The following is a 14,847-nucleotide window of genomic DNA, read 5'->3' on the forward strand; positions in this document are numbered from 1 at the left end:
CCCCACATTCGATCACTGGCTCGCTCTTGTCATCTGCACCTCAAAAACATTTCTAGAATTCGACCTTTTCTTACTTTTGACTCTGCAAAAACTCTTACTGTTTCTCTTATTCATTCTCGTCTCGACTATTGTAACTCTCTTCTAATCGGTCTCCCTCTTACAAAACTCTCCCCTCTCCAATCTGTCTTGAATGCTGCAGCCAGGATCATATTCCTCACCAATCGTTACACCGATGCCTCTACCTTGTGCCAGTCATTACACTGGCTACCCATCCACTCCAGAATTCAGTATAAACTTATTACCCTCACCCACAAAGCCCTCCATGGCTCAGCACCACCCTACATCTCCTCCCTTGTTTCAGTATACCACCCTACCCGCGCCCTCCGTTCTGCTGATGACCTGAGGTTAGTATCCTCAATAGTCAGAACCTCCCACTCCCGTCTCCAAGACTTTACACGTGCCGCGCCAATTCTTTGGAATGCACTTCCCAGGTCAATACGATTAGTCCCCAATCCCCACAATTTTAAGCGTGTCCTGAAAACGCATTTATTCAGACTGGCCTATCGCCTCAACACATTAACCTAACCTATCCCTGTGTGGCACAGCCAAAAGTTTTACCATAACCAGGTTCCCAGCATCATGTTCCCACATGCTTTATGCATCCATTAGCCCTCTGTGTCTGTACTGTTACACACTTAACATTATGGCTGGTCCATACAATCAGGGCAACTGTTACCACCCACCTTTCGTGTCTACCTCTTTCCTCATAGACTGTAAGCTTGCGAGCAGGGCCCTCACTCCTCTTGGTATTTGTTATAATCTACTGTATGTGATTATTGTTATGCTGTAATGTCTATTGTCTGTACAAATCCCCTCTGAAATGTAAAGTGCTGCGGAATATGTCGGCGCTATAAAAAATAAAATTTATTATTATTAGGGTATATGCCCATGTTGTTTCTAGCTTAGGTTTTGTCTTTTATGCCTGTGTGTAGTATGACAGTCAGGAGAGCAGGGAGAAAAAGACCTGCGCAACTTCCTGTAGAGAGACAAGACTCGCCACACTTCCAGAGAAAAAGGAAACCCGCCCAACTTCCTGAAGAAATACAGAGACCAGCCCCCCACGTCCTGTAGAACAATAAAGACAACCCCCAAACTTCCTGTAGAGTAACAGAGATCAGCCAGAATTTCCTGTAGAGCAACAAAGACCCGCCCCCACTTCCTCTTGAACAAAAAATACCTGTGCCCACTTCCTGTAGAGCAACAAAAACCCACCCACCCCCACTTCCTGTAGAGCAACAAACACCCACCCCAATATCCTGAAAAAATAGAGAGACCAGCCTCCATGTCCTGTAGAACAATAAAGACAACCCCCAAACTTCCTGTAGAGTAACAAAGATTTGCCAGCATTTCCTGTAGAGCAACAAAGACCTGCCCCCACTTCCTGTAGAGTGACAAAGACCCACCTCCACTTCCTGTAGAGCAACAAAGACCCACCCCCACTTCCTGTAGAGTGACAAAGACCCACCCCCACTTCCTGTAGAGTGACAAAGACCCACACCCACTTCCTGTAGAGCAGCAAAGAGTCACCCCAACTTCCTGTAGAGCAACAAAGACCCACCCCCACTTCCTGTACAGCAACAAAGACCCACCCAACTTCCTGTCAAGAGGCAAAGGCCAGCCCATACTTTCTGTAGAGAAACAAGGACCCACTTCACATCCTGTAAAGAGACAAAGCCCTACCCCCACTTCCTGTAGAAACACAAAGACCTGCCCCAATTTCCTGTCAAGAGACAAAGACCAGCCCCTACTTCCTGTCGGAAAACAAAAACCCACATCACTTCCTGTAGAGAAACAATGCCCTACCCCCAATTCCTGTAGAGCAATAAAGACACTCCGTCACTTCCTGTAGAGACACAAAGACCCACTCTACTGCCTTTTGAGCAACAAAGACCATCCAACACTTCGTGTAGAGAAAAAAGACCCAACTTCCACTAATGGTACAACAAATTCCCAAGGTAGCTATCCAATAAGTTAATACAAGAGCTTTTATTGAGTATTGCAGTAGGATTGATTTTAGGATATTAGCCAAGTCAGGCACTTATCTATAGCCAGCTGCTTCGGGGTGCTTGTCCTCATTAGTGTACAGCAGGGAATACAGTATATACAGCATATAATGTGAAAATTCAAGACAGCTGACAAAATGTCATCTAAAACCAAATATTTCACAATTAGAAATTAATAGGTTACAAATAATGTCTGGTGCCAACTTTTCTCCAGCAATATGTGTCCATTCTCAAAGCTCTTCAGCCTTCAACACAAGAATAATTGCCTTTTTTTTTTAAAGCTCCTCCTCAGAGAATTGCCTTTTAAAGCAAATTGATTTTTTCATATGAGATAAAGACTTAATAAAATGACTATTTACGTAAAAACCCAAGAAAAAAAGCCTGTAAAGATTGAAATAATGGAATAACAGTACATTTAATGATAAAAATGTGCTCTGGAAAATAAATATTGCTGCAGAGAGCAATGAATAAAACATTATTGACAAAATTAACCAGACGGACATTATCTATATTGGTCTGACGTGGTTTGTGCATTGGCAAATACTTCCGAAATCCATCAAGATGTTTTATAAGTTTAATTAAAAAAATACATTAAAAGAGGGAGCGGCTAAGATAAGTATCCACCCATGCTTTAATTCTCTATCGACCCTTGCTGTAACCCACCGCTTAAGTCTAAGGTACAGTATGTAGTATTTGTGATGGGATTCTCTATATAGAAGATCAGAGATTCTGGTATCCTATACTGGTCCTCCCGTGTAGCTAAACCTCAGTCACCCAGGGGAAACAGTCAGTTCAGAGCCCTAGCCCTGTATCCGAAAACTTGGCCAAGGCAGATACTTGTTGGCACCATAAATAACATCCAACACTATATCTTCCCACTTATTGTGGTTCTCCTAGAGCCACAGCATAATATTTAGAAAAAGCAAAAAGATTTAAAAAAAGATTAATGATCCATAAGTCTACGCGTTTCGGGTAATTCATATCCTTACACACAGCTTTGAATTTGGGCTTGCTAACCCGAAACACGTAAGCTTATGGATCCTTAATCTGTTTGATCTTTTTGTTTTTACTCATCATGTTTTTAATTTGCACAGTAAAAGTTAAGTTTTAACATTTTTCCATTGGTGCTGGAGCCAAGTCCTCATGGACCCTTCCTCCATTTCCGACCTGGATACCAGCCTGGTGTGTTCCTACAAAGCCTGACCATACAAGGTCTACCATGGTTCCTATGTGAATACTTGTGGTTTTGACACTGAATAATTCTCCCTTAGAAGGTGAGCTGATTACCTTTTTTTTTCCTTTCCCAGGAATTGTGCCACTTGAAATAAAGCCACCAGTCCCTAGAAATAGTAAAGTGAAAGCAGTGGGAGACCCGTCAGAGTCCGCAGAAAATCAGCTCAACCATGGGTCAATGGATCACTGTTGCTCAGACAATCCTGTAGTATTACAAGGTTCCTCCGTGGAGAAACAAAGAAATCCAGCAAAGGGTCCAATAAAAAATTCTTTATTTATAGTCCATTAAAATCCACAAATAGTAATGACTGCAAACTGGCTTCTGACTGAGGTCCTTATTCATTGCATACATGTTACTACTGGGTTCTTGTTTTTTTTTTACTTTTGCTCCCATGGGATCTAATTTTTCCTCGTCCAGGTGGGAGGTATTGTTCTTGTATTCAGACCATGAGGTCTCCTCCCTTATCAGGAGGTATGGTCGCTATATTGACGACCTCCTCTTGATATGGGATGGTTCCATGGAGTAAGTGGTTAATTTTATGTCATGTATAAATTCTAAAAATATGATCTTGAAATTTACATATAATGTACATGATAAAAGTAGACATTTTGGGGATGTTACATTGATTGGTCCCACTTGTAAATGTATTCTAATTCTACCATATACCAGGAAAACAGATACAAATACAACATTACTATCAATGTCTTACCACCCAGTACACGTAGTGAAGAATATACCAGTGGGAGAACTCATTAGAATTAAAAAAAAAAATCAGAAAATGACCTCTTGTTTAAATCTATTTCTTATGTTACATGTAATTTAAAAAAATGGCAAGTTTTTTTTTCCATATCACGATCTGAATAGAAGAGAAAAAAAATAGATGAAATAAAAATAAATAAAACAAGATTGAATCAATTTTTACACTTCCTTTCATTTCAGGAAGAGTTTTCTGCAGGCTCCTTATCGTCAGAGTCAGGATTACAATGACAGGTAACGCCTCTATACACAGCTGATAATACAGGATCCATCATTGACAATAGATGATATCACAGATCACCTCCTCCATAATTACCCTTGCACACGCTCATTAGATGCTTGTCAGTCTGTTGCTGCTAATGCACATGTAAATTTCCTGAAAAAAAAAAAACCAGGAAGCTAGAGTCTAAAAAAAAGCCTCAGTGGTCAATGTGAAAACTGTAAGATGACAATTTTTTATTTTTAATACAGATTGTGAAATGGAAAAAATAACATCGCCCAAAAAAATAAAATATATTTAACCCAAAATCTTCAGTTAAATAATAGATCATTTTCTAGTTACACATTCTCTTTAAAAGGTCTTGTCCCAACAGGACAAGCACTGTGATTAAGCCCTATGGATATCCTTATGGGGGTCTCTTCTCTATCAGCCAGATAACAGGTAAAACAATTAATGTACATATTTTTGAAAAGTGACAGATCCTAATAAAATATGTCTTATCAGAGAAATCACCTGTCCATAAGTTTTGACTGAACCTTTTAACACTTTTTGAGAAAGAAAAAAAAAAACAACAACCGGATGCCGAATAGTGATGTGTGTCACAGATCAACACTCGGCGGCAGCAGAGCGCAAGCACGGAGGTGGTTTAAAAGGAAAAACTGCCAAAAATTGTGTGATCAAGTACTGGTCAGTGCAGAGAGGGGGTTGGGGAAGGGGTTAGGAAGAGGGGCAAATGGGGAGAGGAGGATTGGGGTGGATTAGAAAAAAGCAGGAGACAGGAACAGGTCAGGAAGGTATTGTATTCTGTCTTCGTTTCATCAGGTCTACAGTCAGCAGGAGCAGATGAAGTGATGGCACAGGCTCAAATCATCTGTGGCACCAGAAGGCCCGGCAGATCCGCAGCAGAATGATACAGTGACCATTGTGAGGTCAGACTGCTCACTGATTTTTGCAATCGCACTTCATCATCCAACCACACCAATCAGTGCTAATGCTGCTGCTCCTTAGCACCAACACCCTATGGCTACAAATCCCATTGCCCTGTTGTCAGATACAGCAGGCACATTCCTATGATCACAGTGTCGTGCCCGGAGGTTCCCATAATGTAAGTTTACGTAAGTTTGCGGGAACCCCTTCCTGTTCATGATGTAAACTGATGTTCAATGTCATGAAGACGTTAAAGGGGAATCTGTCAGTAGGATCAAACCTCCTAAAATGTCAATGTGGGCATGTAGGTCATAGGAAGCTGAATAAAATGATACCTTGATAACTGCGATCTGATGTCTTACTGCAGAGAAATCCACTATTATATGTAAATGAGCTGCTAGGATCTATGGGCCAGACATAGATCTCCCCGAGAATCTGCCTCCAGAGATTATTGTAAATTAAAGCAGGCATTACCAGTGTGAGACATGGGGATCAGGGAGCAGACTATCAGTCATTAGTCCATGGTTAGGCATCAGGGACCTGATATTTTTTGCCTCTGAACTATTACCTCTGCACCATGACATCCACACTATTACCTCAGCCCCTTTACCTCAGCACCATTACCTTTGCACTTTTCCCTCTGCACTATTCCCTCTGCATCATTACTTCTGCACTATTCCCTCTACACCATCACCACTGCCCTATTCCCTCTGCATTATCTTCTCTGCACTACTCACTCTGTATTATCCCCTCTACACTATTCCCTCTGCACTACTCTCTCTGCATTACTCCCTCTGCACCATTACCTCTGCATTACTCCCTCTGCACCATTACCACTGCACTACTCTCTTTGCACTTTTCCCTCTGCACCATTTCCTCTGTACTATTCCCTCTGCACTATTCCCTCTGCACCATTTCCTCAGTACTATTCCCTCTGCACTATTCCCTCTTCACAATTACTTCTGCACTATTCCCTCTACACTACTCTCTCGGCACCATTGCCTCTGCACTTTTCCCTCTGCACCATTCCCTCTGCACTACTCTCTTTGCACTATTCCCTCTGCACTGTTCCCTCTGCACTATTCCCTCTTCACCATTACTTCTGCACTATTCCCTCTACACTGTTCCCTCTGCACTGTTCTCTGCACTATTCCCTCTGCACTGTTCTCTCTGCACTGTTCTCTCTGCACTATTCCCTCTGCACTGTTCTCTCTGCACTATTCCCTCTGCACTTTTCTCTGCACTATTCCCTCTGCACTGTTTCCTCTGCACTATTCCCTCTGCACTGTTACCACGGCACCATTCCCTCTGCACCATTCCCTCTGCACCATTACCTCTACACCATTCCCTCTGCACTGTTCCCTCTGCACTGTTCCCTCTGCACTGTTCTCTCTGCACTATTCCCTCTGCACTATTCCCTCTGCACTGTTCTCTCTGCACTGTTCTCTCTGCACTGTTCTCTCTGCACTATTCCCTCTGCACTTTTCCCTCTGCACTGTTCTCTCTGCACTATTCCCTCTGCACTGTTCCCTCTGCACTATTCCCTCTGCACCATTACCTCTACACCATTCCCTCTGCACTGTTCCCTCTGCACTGTTCTCTCTGCACTATTCCCTCTGCACTGTTCTCTCTGCACTGTTCTCTCTGCACTATTCCCTCTGCACTGTTCTCTCTGCACTATTCCCTCTGCACTGTTCCCTCTGCACTATTCCCTCTGCACTATTCCCTCTGCACTGTTCCCTCTGCACTGTCCCCTTTGCACTGTTCCATCTGCACTATTCCCTCTGCACTATTTGTCAGCTCTTTCAGGACTTCAGGCATCCCCATTTTCTGTGATAGTCGGCAATAATGCCTTATGTACAATCTTGAGGAGCCGCAGACAATTTTGGGCTTCTTACCTCATGAATTCCAAAATGGGCATAGGAATCAAAGTAGTAATCCCTGGAGGTCATCTCCTCTGGATTTAGCAGTTTGGCCATTTTGCCTCTTCCTGGGCAACTAGGCTGAATGGGGGTGTGGATCACATGTTGAACGGGCTGGACAGGCTTTGGACGTGCCACCGGCTGAACAGTTTGGGAAGGTCCACTACAAACCTACAAGAGAGGAAGAAAAGTATTAAGCAACAATGACATCTGTCAACAGCATGAAACCTACTTGCTGACGGTTTCCATCCAAAAACAATATAAAAATAAGAAGAAAAAATAAATAAGTTAACGCTTCACTTAATTCTATTTTAGCAAAATATTTATCATTTTTCGTAATTCCCAATAGCCAACGCCCCATTGTTTTACATACTTCTCCTTTAAGGGAGATTTTTCATTTACTGTTATTCAACAGGAAAATAATTGTAATGACAAAAAGAGAAAAGATCAAAGAGAAAAAAAAAGACAAAACAGCCTAAAAGAGGGAACTAAAAATAGGCAAGGGGAATTGTATTATGGCATTCGGGCAGCACGGAGGAAATCTCAAAGTAAATTTGCCTTAAAATTCAGGAACGGCCATGACGGGGAAGGGAGAAGAAGAAAAGCCAAATACTGAGCGCAAGTGACTTGTCACGAGCTATAGAGGGTAATTCATTAAAGTGTAAGGAAGGCGAACGGTCCAGGTGTCTGCGCTGCAACGTGGAGAAACTCCCAACGCTTTCCCCACCTTCTAAATTTAGCCCCTGTCGATCCTGATGCATTTTCGCAGCTGCTTTCAAATGTTTATCAGAAAAGCAATATACACACAGTCCTGGGAGAGGCAATAGGCTGGATGTCTTAAAGGGACGGAACCCATAGATCATCCAGTCCTTCTACATGCACAACTTGCTGCAAAGTGCACCGATCATCGATAGAGCAAGTCAATCGGCGCTCCTTTATTTCCAATTATTTGTTTTGCTAACCAAAATGTTTTCCATACAATTGTTTGCTTCCTTACACCCATCATACAGTTTTCATGAAAAGTGAGCGCAGCTCAGGAGATTAATACTGGATGTAACTCATGATCAGTAATGTAATGTATGTATAGAGTGACTGCACCAGCAGAATAGTGAGTGCAGCTCTGGGGTATAATACAGGAGGTAACTCAGGATCAGTAATGTAATGTATGTACACAGTGACTGCACCAGCAGAATAGTGAGTGCAGCTCTGGGGTATAATACAGGATGTAACTCAGGATCAGTAATGTAATGTATGTACACAGTGACTGCACCAGCAGAATAGTGAGTGCAGCTCTGGGGTGCAATACAGGATGTAACTCAGGATCAGTAATGTAATGTATGTACACAGTGACTGCACCAGCAGAATAGTGAGTGCAGCTCTGGAAATACAGGATGTAACTCAGGATCAGTAATGTAATGTATGTATACAGTGACTGCACCAGCAGAATAGTGAGTGCAGCTCTGGGGTATAATACAGGATGTAACTCAGGATCAGTAATGTAATGTATGTACACAGTGACTGCACCAGCAGAATAGTGAGTGCAGCTCTGGGGTATAATACAGGATGTAACTCAGGATCAGTAATGTATGTACACAGTGACTGCACCAGCAGAATAGTGAGTGCAGCTCTGGTGTACAATATAGGATGTAACTCAGGATCAGTAATGTAATGTATGTACACAGTGACTGCACCAGCAGAATAGTGAGTGCAGCTCTGGAGTATAATACAGGATGTAACTCAGGATCAGTAATGTAATGTATGTACACAGTGACTGCACCAGCAGATTAGTGAGTGCAGCTCTGGAGACTAATACAGGATGTAACTCAGGATCAGTACTGTAATGTATGTACACAGTGACTGCACCAGCAGAATAGTGAGTGCAGCTCTGGAGTATAATACAGGATGTAACTCAGGATCAGTAATGTAATGTATGTACACAGTGACTGCACCAGCAGAATAGTGAGTGCAGCTCTGGAGTATAATACAGGATGTAACTCAGGATCAGTAATGTAATGTATGTACACAGTGACTGCACCAGCAGAATAGTGAGTGCAGCTCTGGGGTATAATACAGGATGTAACTCAGGATCAGTAATGTAATGTATGTACACAGTGACTGCACCAGCAGAATAGTGAGTGCAGCTCTGGGGTACAATAGAGTATAATACAGGATGTAACTCAGGATCAGTAATGTATGTACACAGTGACTGCACCAGCAGAATAGTGAGTGCAGCTCTGGTGTACAATATAGGATGTAACTCAGGATCAGTAATGTAATGTATGTACACAGTGACTGCACCAGCAGAATAGTGAGTGCAGCTGTGGAGTATAATACAGGATGTAACTCAGGATCAGTAATGTAATGTATGTACACAGTGACTGCACCAGCAGAATAGTGAGTGCAGCTGTGGAGTATAATACAGGATGTAACTCAGGATCAGTAATGTAATGTATGTACACAGTGACTGCACCAGCAGAATAGTGAGTGCAGCTCTGGGGTACAATAGAGTATAATACAGGATGTAACTCAGGATCAGTAATGTATGTACACAGTGACTGCACCAGCAGAATAGTGAGTGCAGCTGTGGAGTATAATACAGGATGCTAGGCATATATTGGTAACACATGTGAACGTAGGCCAATGTAACACCGCGGCATTCAGCTGATCGGCGCGATCACCAATCCTAAGGTTAGGACATCAATATCACAGCCTGGGAAGTTATACGGATAGTAATTCCACAGTCTCCACTATGTTTTCTCGCTTCGCTCGGCAGATCCTACAATGTAATTAGTCGCAGCCATTATATTTAATTAAGAGTAATGTGACATTAGATGGAAGATAAACCAGCCAATTATACAGCCACCTGACATTGCGGATACGATCGGCGGACCGGTAATAACGGGAGATGTGTCCATCGCAGATTCTCAGCCAATCGGGTTTGTCTTTTCTGGAAGTGATTTATTTCCTATATGACCGAATTCAGACAAATGATCGATTCCAAGGCAAATAATAAGACGTTAGCCGAGGAGGTGAAAGTTCAGACGCTTTCTTTTCCCTATAGTTTTTGCAGGGATAGCGATAAATCAATTTCTGTCCGAGCTCCGAAATAGAAAAAAAAAATGTAATTTATAGAAAGAAAGGAATTAAGGGTAAAGGAGACCTCCGAAAATTGTACTTACGGCATTCACCATATACAAAATGCTTCCCGAGGGGTTTATTTATTGATATTTTGATAATGTGTTGGAAAGTTTAGAATATCGCGCCATTTCTTTCTTTTGACACCTGTGATAGTTTTCCCAATATATATCACAATCTATACTAGCTAGTGATGAGAAAATGTGTTTGGATAGGGCGTTATCTGAGCATGCTCGGGCGCTAACCGACTGTCTTCGGCATGAGTCCCCAAGGCTGCATGTCTGGTGGTTGTTCGACAGCCGCAATACATGCAAGGATTTCCTGCTTGATATCCACTACCTGCATGTGTTGAGGCGAAAACAGGCGCGGGAACTTGAACATTATTATTTGAGCACGCCGAAGACACCAAGGCTTATCAGATCACACAGACACAGGCACAGGTTGTCTGTGCTTAGTACATGACTCTATTTACTTTTTTTTAAGTATGATCCTTCCCAATGTTCAAACTCAAGAAAAACCTCTTATACTCAAACACTACGCCTCTAGTAAGGACGGAAGAAACTTTATCAGTGACCCACAGGCTGCACTGCTAAGTATAGGAGGAGTGTTACGACTCTGTTGTCAGGTATATTGGGACCCCTGTCACTAACGCTAGGGGCGTCCTAGCTTGCCCTGTTCCCCAGGTTACTTCTGATGGTGAAGACACCGGGGCCACGCACCTTGCCTTAGCTTCTGAATCTGCCCTCTGTCTGTACCCTTCCCCCACACAGGGAAGAGGGGAGTAGTAATGTACCGTTATATACCAACCAGACTAACAAGGTAATATGAACAGAGGTAACGAAAAATACCAAACATACAAATATACTCACACATATAACAGAGGAACGGGGAATGGAGGATGGGATTAAACCAAAGTAGGAAAAGAACGGGAATTATCACACACTCAAAACCTAGCGACAGACACAGATAAATACACCGAATGCCTTCTCCTATAATATCCCACCACAACCTCCAGCCATGCTGTATATGCTAGCTCTGACAATGTGCGCTAGCCAGTGCCCAGATTATGTAGAAGATGGGTGTGGATAACAGAGAACAGGTTAGAGCCTAAAAGCAAGAAAGCTTCCAGGAGCTCCACAGAGCAGATTAACCCCTGCACTGCTAAAAGAAACCTGCACTGTTTAATATAAAGGTAAAGTAAATCTAATCAGTGCATGAATAGGAGAAATCAGAACCTGTGACAGTGAGTTTTGCTGCCTAAAAATATTCAAGGCATTCTTGTTTTTTACTGGTATGTTGCACTGGTACATAGAGATACATCTTTATTTACCAGTACATCTCTGGATACCTGTATGTTAGGGAAAAGGAAACTTCTGACAATTATATGCATGGTATTACCTATATACAAATGTGTCCAGAGGGGTTTATTTATTGATCTTTTGATAATATATTGGAAATTTTAGGATATTGTGCCATTTCTTCCTTTTGTCAACTCTAAAAGGTTTTTTTTTTACAAAATGGGGGATGTACAGTTTATTATAACATATATTAACTCATTATAATAGTGGTTCATTGCTTATTCAGTCTGGACGGGATACACGGAGCACAGAAGCAAGGACCTGCTACTTTAGCGGGGTCTTCTTCTTTACAGGCATATTGTACTTGTACATAGAGATACATTCTCTATACTCTAGGAAGATAACACATATAGATCCTTAAATACCCCTATACAGTGGCCAGCTCTGGTACAGCCTGGTAAAGGACTTGTGGGGTTAAAATAACATAGCATTCACTCATCTGAAGGAAGAATATATGTCTGGGACAGATAGACCTCATAACTTCTTTGCACTAGTTTCACCAATGTGTTGAAATGGCCATTGTCAGATTTTTATGACTAGGTGTAGAAAAACAAGGAAACAACCATTTTCTGTTCCGCCTGGAGACATCAATTAGCTGGAGAAAAGTTCAAAGTAGGGTGAGCCGGCTGCGCTAATAAGAAGAGCGCCAGTTCACTCAGTTCTATGAAAGGTTGTGAAGACTAAATGTATTTACCCCCAGAGGTACATAGATGAGAGATTTCATCTCGGAGTGGCTGCTAGCACTGATAGAATAAGAAAGGCGCTTGGCATCCTCCTACTACAAGACAATATGCAAACATTCCTCCTGTCATTTCAGGTGACTTTTCAGAATGAGATGTCATGTGTGTATGAATAATAACCCTATTTTTGGCCATTATATAACTTGTACTCTGCATTTCCCAAAGAAGACTTCATATCTTCATTTCAGTTGTCTCAGAGCTGGTGGGTAAAGACCAGCTGCGATGATGTCTCCTATACACAGCACACAGCACAGGAATGAGGGATTCCTTCTCACCCGTCTCTATGTATCTACATGGCACATGTTCAGAAGCTGCATCAGTAGCATGGTAGACATCATACAGGTGTACTGAGTAGTACAGTGATCAGCATAAATGAGTACACCCTCCCCTTCGAAACGTGAGATTTTAATCAATATCTCAATGAATTCAACAACAATTTCCAAAATTTTGACAAGACTGAGTTTCATAAAACATTTTTTTAACCCATAACAAGAAAGGAAGGTTAATAACATAAGTTTCATGACAAAATCTTCAGTTTTACTCAAATTAGTTGATGCAAAAATGAGTGCACCCCACATAATAATAATATTTATATAGCGCCAACATATTCCACAGCGCTTTACAGTTTGCACACATTATCATCGCTGTCCCCGATGGTGCTCCAAACTAAATTCTCTATCAGTATGTCTTTGGAATGTGGGAGGAAACCGGAGAACCTGGAGGAAACCCACGCAAACACGGGGAGAACACACAAACTCCTTGCAGATGTTGTCCTTGGTGGGATTTGAACTCAGGACTCCAGCGCTGCAAGGTAACCACTGAGCCACCATGCTGCCCATCAAAACAACCTGTATGAACTCCATGATTTTTAAGAACAGCTCCAATTCTTCTAGACCTGGAATGAAGAAGTTGTCGACATATTGCAACATCTATCTTTTTCCATTCTTCAAGAACGACCTCTTTTAGAGACTGGATGCAGAATGAAGAGTGACAACAGCTTGTATTATCAGAATCCATCATAGGTGTTCGGCTGGGGTCAGAGCAGGAGACCCTTGGCTACTGAACAACTTTTATCCTATTCTTCTGAAATCCTATACATGTGTATTTTGAATCATTTGGATCAAAGTGAAAATCTACCAAGGGGACCAAGTGATAGGAGCATCTTCTCTTCCACTATAGAGCAGTACATCTGTGAATTCATGATACCATCAAGGAGATGTAGCACCGATACCAGCAGCACTCATGTGCCCCACATAAGGGCACTGCCTCCACCATGTTTCACTGTATGCATGATGAATTTAGAAAAATGAATTTAGTTAAATGCATGGTGCCTACAATTAAATATGGTGAAAATATACCAGGAAGGATGAGATGTAACAATATACATATTCCCTAACATAAGATACTATCCAAGATATATAGAGAGTTAATATAGAACATAGAGAGATTAAATATTCTAATAATAATAGGGCTTGACCTCTAAAGAATGTATAAGAGACTTGTTAAGCAAAAAAGTACAAAATTGTTTTTATTAATCCATAACTACACATAAACAAGATAATACTAATATAAACAGTTCCATACACCGAACTGCATACGATAAAAGACAAGCGGGCAGCAGTACAACCCTGGAACAGCAGATCGCTTACACTATAGGAAAACAGACAGAAAAAAACCCAAAACCCTGGTCAAGATTTATATCACAGCATGTATTACAAAAAATGAGGTTACCCCAAGACAAATTCCTAAAATGGGTAAAAAGGTGGTGATGTGGTTTGACGGGTTCTAATATACTAATCACAACCTAATCTGTACATAGTCATTGCAATATCGCCAAGTACATTGTTATCCTGAAAAATTTAGTTAGAGCCACAAGTGTGTGTAAAAGGATGATAAAAAAGACCTCTTACCCATAATTGATATGCTAAGCTGTTGCGCCGAAACCCAGACGCGCGTTTCCCTATTGCTTCTTCAGGGGGGCAGTGTGTTATGTGCTACAGACGCCGTTTAAATATCTTGTGGTAATCTCCAGGAGCCAATAGTGGCAGTGAAGGGAGGTACATCTTGCCGTGTCCAGCAAGTGCATGAGAGCGGGACTTCCGCCACTGAAGACACCACTTCTGGTGTCACGGCAGCAGTGCATATAGGGAACAAGTGTGCCTTTTCTGGGCAGCTTCGTGCAGCACCAAGCTGTCTGCTTTAGCAAGGCTGGTTGTCAAAAATGGGGGGGAGCCCACGCCAGTTTTTAAAATTATTTATTTAAATAATTTAAAAATATGGCGTGAGGACCCCTCTTTTCTTGTTAATCAGCCTTGTTGTAGCCCCCAGCTGTGAGTTTTGCCTGGTTGGTTATCAATAATAAAGAGGAACCCACACCGTTTTTTTTTAACTATTTACAGCACAGGAGCCGGCAAATTAATACTCCCATCAGCTGCTCCTGCTCTCGCTGTTATTAGCGGCAGCAGGTGTCAGATGATGGGAGCTGTAGTCTC

The 14,847-nt window shown here is 42.0% G+C and overlaps 1 protein-coding gene across 2 annotated transcripts in view; it reads right to left on the bottom strand.

Annotated features, from left to right (window-relative positions):
• Positions 1-14,847, bottom strand: part of PRMT8 (protein arginine methyltransferase 8) — a 134,006-nt gene that overhangs the window by 62,300 nt on the left and 56,859 nt on the right. For both annotated transcript variants that reach the window (XM_073567808.1, XM_073567809.1), the window contains exon 2: positions 7,099-7,293. In XM_073567808.1, coding sequence (XP_073423909.1) covers positions 7,099-7,293 — 195 coding nt within the window. The remainder of the gene's footprint in view (positions 1-7,098; positions 7,294-14,847) is intronic.

The sequence above is a fragment of the Dendrobates tinctorius genome, unplaced genomic scaffold, assembly GCF_039654945.1.
Source record: "Dendrobates tinctorius isolate UK_male_01 unplaced genomic scaffold, ASM3965494v1 ptg000020l, whole genome shotgun sequence".
Classification (NCBI taxonomy): domain Eukaryota; kingdom Metazoa; phylum Chordata; class Amphibia; order Anura; family Dendrobatidae; genus Dendrobates; species Dendrobates tinctorius.